At 36.7% G+C, this 5,253-nt stretch overlaps 1 protein-coding gene across 1 annotated transcript; it reads left to right on the forward strand.

Annotated features, from left to right (window-relative positions):
* Positions 1-239: 239 nt before the first annotated feature.
* On the forward strand, positions 240-3,762 carry LOC146713550 (uncharacterized). Its single transcript, XM_085452674.1, has 6 exons — positions 240-375; positions 973-1,230; positions 1,311-1,454; positions 1,672-1,725; positions 2,822-2,890; positions 3,362-3,762. Exons 1-6 carry the CDS (start codon positions 294-296, stop codon positions 3,451-3,453), a joined length of 699 nt encoding a protein of 232 aa, XP_085308800.1. The 5' UTR covers positions 240-293; the 3' UTR covers positions 3,454-3,762.
* Positions 3,763-5,253: the final 1,491 nt, after the last annotated feature.

Raw genomic sequence — 5,253 nt, forward strand, 5'->3', positions numbered from 1 at the left:
TTTGCACTTTTTTTGTTGTGTTTTGTAATACCTACACATTTTGAAAGATTTTTTTTTCTTGTTTCAAGAACAGATAATTCATTTGATTGCTTTCCTTCTTCATATCTGTCTCAGGTGCAGTTTTTGCTCGCATTGTTCCAGACAGGCATCAGTTCTTTGAATATGATAATGTCTCTGTACATTGTGAGGAAGATAACAGCATCAATGAATGGACTGTGAAGTGGAAATCCCATAAAATAGCAAACGCTTCCCTCACATTGAATATATCAGCATCACCCTGCACAATTTCTCCCATGTTTGAAAGACACAGTGGAGAATACTGGTGTGAAAATGAAAAGGGAGAACGAAGTGAGGTTGTGAACATTTCTGTCACTGGTATGTTGGGTGACTATATCCTTTATTTCTATGTTAATACTAACCTTTCTTTAAAATATCCCCTTATAAGGGGACAATCAAGATGAATATGAAGCACATTATTTATACTCAACAATGCACTAATACTCAATATTATCTGTTAACAAGAGATTACAAAAGTAGATAAGGGTACAGAGTAAAACCTATTACCCAGCAGAGTCTATAATACAAGGCTGGACCTACTATAGTTGTTTTAACACTTTTCATAAAAATGTAATATTCCATAGTTGGATGCTATTATTATTATTAACCTTTATTTTACCAGGAAAAGTCCCATTGAGATTAAAAACCTCTTTTTCAAGGGAGTCCTGGCCAAGAGGCGACAACATGTTAAAATTACAAAGTTGCATACATGTTATAAGTAACAATTACATTTTAAAAAACATTTTTCTCTGGCTCTCTCAATTTGGACTTAAAAGCATTTAATGAAATAAGATCTGCTATCTTCCAGTCTTTTTGCATCATGTTCCATGTAAAAGGGGCAGCATAAGTAATGTGATGTTTACTAAAACATGTAAAAAATTAACTGATAAAATATATTTTCATCACACTTCCCAGCTGGTTTTGTAATCTTGGAAAGTCCAATCATCCCTGTGAAGGAGGGAAATGAGGTGACCTTCAATTGTACAAACAAGAAAACTCAGTCAGAACACATAACTGACTTCTACAAAGATGGTTTATCTCTTGCGACCTGGTATCAAAGCAGCATGACCATCAAAAATGTCTCCAAGTCTGATGAAGGACTCTACAAGTGCAGCATATCAGGAGCTGGAGAATCACCTGAGAGCTGGTTAGCTGTTATAAAACAAAGCAAAGGTGATTTAGATCATATATATCCCTGTTTTGTTTGTTTTAATTTGTCTTTTTCTTAAATTGCTTTAATATCTTCAATGTAGCCTTTCTAGTGCCTCACAAAGAGACTGATCTTTCACAAAGTCCCCTCCCTAAAAAAGACATTCTGCTGTGGACTGTTATCTGTGCTTTATCTGCGGTTCTGTTGCTGCTGGTGGTGGGCCTACTTCTTCATAAGGGGCACAAAGGTATGGAAAATTTGTCTTACAGACTTCATTAACATGGTATTATTAGCATACTAATTCAAATATAAGCAATGTTTTTGCCTGATTGTAATAGATCAAAACAAGATTAGCAGGATTGCTAATTCTTCTAATGCATTAGCTGCTGACTTTGAATATTAGGCATCATTACATTAACCTTGACTTATCGTATTTGCTATCACTCCTCTGCTCTTTCTTTCAGTATCAGCCTGTTTTTCATCAGTACGGCTTTCACACTCACATGAAGACAACACCGGTGAGAACCTTGTTCAGTGGAATGTTGCTAATGCATTTCCATGTGAAAAACACAAAATTTGAAGTTGCCCAAACCACTTTGGCCTTTTCTCTAGATCCCACCCCTGTGTGACAATTTAAGATTAACATATAATTTAAATTTAGTTTAGTGTTATTTTATTATCAATAACAATCATTTTGTTTGGCCAAAGCCATATTTTCTCTTTTTTCAGCAGCTTTGCAAGCCTACAATTCAATAGTACCCTATGAACAGTCCTCTTCCACTTTCACACCTGTAGAAAGAGATGAGTGTAAATAAGAGAGATGCATTTAAGGTGGTCTCATCAGAGGAGGAAAATATAAATAAATAAATAAGAAAAGTCAAGACATACAAAAAGTTATATCATCAACAGTCCAATCTGTGTAACATCAGCCAAATCTGAGCAAAGGTCCCCCATAACTCATTCAGAATAAGCCAAATTCCCTCTATAGTGGCTATAGTATATTAAAGCCATACAAAATTTATCCTCGTGCTGTGCACATTTACAGAGTCGCAGGCCCTTCAAAGAACATAGTTTTGGTTCAAAATGTAGCATTTTTGATTAATATATTTTCAGCATTTTCAAATTCTCTTAATTTATTAAGTGTGGAAGCTTATATTCAACTGATGGCATTTTTATTGTTACAAGTTGTTACACTTATTTGTCACGTGTCACTCACACAGGGAATATATGAACTTACAGAGCAATGGAAAAAAAACCAAAAAACCATGCAGTTAACAAATACTGAGATTGTGAACATAAAGATTTAAACTGTTTCTATATCGAAATCATTTGGCAATTTAACAAAGACAAATATGTTTGAGTCATAGTTTAAGGACTGGAAGGATTACAGATTAGCCACCTGGAAATAGTTAGGGTCATTAAAACTCCAGCATAATTATTTGTTTTAAAAGGCTTAATAGTAATTAATGGTAATAGTAAAGTAGTAGTAAAGAAAGGTAAAGTTTTATTAGTCCTTTACATTTCATGCCTAAATGAATTAAATACTTAAATAAATAACAATAGTGTGACAAAGAGCCTTTTAGTGTTTAGGTTTTATCTTATGTTTGTTGTTAGATGGAGACAGTTCCATTGATCCAGACGATGTCATGTATGCCACTGTTAAAAACCACTGGAAGAAAAAAGGTACCCAAACACACACGCACACGCATATCTAAAAATGGTAAATGGCCTGTATTTATATAGCGCTTTATTAGTCCCTAAGGACCCCAAAGCGCTTTACATATCCAGTCATCCACCCATTCACACACACATTCACACACTTTCACACACTGGTGATGGCAAGCTACATTGTAGCCACAGCCACCCTATCTATCACCTTATCTATCTATCTATCTATCTATCTATCTATCTATCTATCTATCTATCTATCTATCTATCTAGTGATCAGTATTAATAATGATTTGTAAAAAATAATAATTCAATATGCATGTTTTACAAATGGAAAGAAAAATTATTTCCCATCTGTTCTGTTCATCCTGATGTGATGACCAAATGACAAAGTTTCTGGGATTTTGCTACCTGGACAATTGAACATGCATTAAGAGAAAAAAAAGTTTATTGATAAAGAGTCAGATACCTTTGTTTCCAACACAGAACGAAAAGTGTCCAGAGAAGAAATGAATCCATGCTGTCAAGAAGAGACTGTCATCTATTCTTCAGTCAAGGATGTTCAGCCTCATACATAGTTTATTTGCTGGACTTATAAACCATTATCTAATGTTGGCCTAACATGTGTCACAAATGAAAAAAACTGAGAAAGACATTAAAAAAAGACAAAATGATCACTAATAATATTATTTTGAAATATGAAAAAACAGCCTTAACTGTCATTACAGGTATCATCCCAAAAAGATAGCCCCTCCCCCAAATGGCACATTAAAGTTCTTTTATACGTATGTTGGAAATTAATTTTATCTGCCTATGAACTTTTAAAGAATGTCAGCATTTGTCTACATATCTCTTTCTCCATTCATTGTAATTTTAAATAGCATCAATAAAGGACAAAGAAACCAAGTACTGGGGTTTTGTTTTTTGTTTTTTGTCAGCAGTTATTATAGTGCAAGGTTTTATTGAACACTGGTGTCACAGGACAGTGTTTGGAATTGTCTCAAATTAACTTTACTTACAATTTATTCCTAACCCTATTCATGTTAACAGATCACGATTTCAGGAAGTACAAAAAGTACAGAAACCACTGGAGAGCCAAATATATTTCACTTCCAAAAAAACATCAATAAAGTTCTACTATCATTTCCTCAAGTTCAAATAATTATATCTTCTTTCTGAAATAATCATATTCAAAGTATGTTGGATATGATTGCAGTGGTAAAAGTAACTTCTGCATTTTGTTACAGATACACACAAACTTACCACGTTCAGTAACGGCTGTTTTGGGGGTTTTTCCAGCACAGTTTCAAAGTGTGTGAGTTAGTGGGACAGTTGACCTAGACTGACCCCCCCCCCCCCCCCCCACACACACACACACACATACATACTGCCTCTATTTTGGTCTCTGTCTCAGTCACATTAGTGTCAGATAACCACTTTGTCTTACTTGCTCGGTTTGTCAACGGCTGAAGATGCTGAAGATGAACACAGCTGCTACCTCTTTTTAAATACATTCACTGTGGTTAGTTACTAACACAGTGTGGACTGCTTTTAGATTTTTTTTAGACGCAACAACATTGTCATCCCCTATGTAGCCGGTGTATCAGAAAAACTCAGGAGAGTTTTCTCCAAGCATGACATCCCAGTGTATTTCAGACCCAGCAACACACTCAGACAGAAACTGGTTCACCCGAAAGACAAAACGCCAAAGCACAAACTTAACAATGTGGTGTATGCTGTACAGTGCAGTGAGGAATGCCCAGACCTCTACATTGGAGAGACCAAACAGCCACTTCACAAGCGCATGGCACAACACAGAAGAGCCACCTCCACAGGACAAGACTCAGCAGTCCATCTGCATCTTAAGGATAAAGGACACTCTTTCGAGGATGCCAATGTTCACATTTTGGACAGAGGACAGATGGTTTGAAAGAGGAGTGAAAGAAGCCATCTATGTCCACTGTGAGCGACCATCTTTGAACAGAGGCGGGGGTTTACGACACCAACTCTCTGCCATCTATAATCCAGTTTTGACATCCCTTCCCAGACGCCTTAACGCCCACTCACATCCTGGGCCATCTGACCTCAGGAATTCGCATGACAAGGTGGGGCCAGGTTTCACAATGAACTCACCTGAAACTCTGGCTGATTGGGTCGCACACCCAATTTCACACCTTGTCTCAGGTGATTAGAGGATCATCAGGGGGTCCTTTTGTCCCTCTGTGGGGGGTCACTCCCACTAGGTTTATATCTGGGACTCTCCACCATTTGACCTTAGAACTGAAGAAGCTTCTCGGATGAGAGGTGAAACGTCTTCAAGCAACTTAAAGAAGTCCAGACGCTTTTCTTTGCAAGCTCCTTTGACTACGATGACCTGG

This window comes from Copadichromis virginalis, linkage group LG3 (genome assembly GCF_057382275.1).
Source record: "Copadichromis virginalis isolate Kocher_CV1m ecotype Utaka linkage group LG3, C_Virginalis_male_GT1.1, whole genome shotgun sequence".
In the NCBI taxonomy this organism is placed as follows: Eukaryota; Metazoa; Chordata; class Actinopteri; order Cichliformes; family Cichlidae; genus Copadichromis; species Copadichromis virginalis.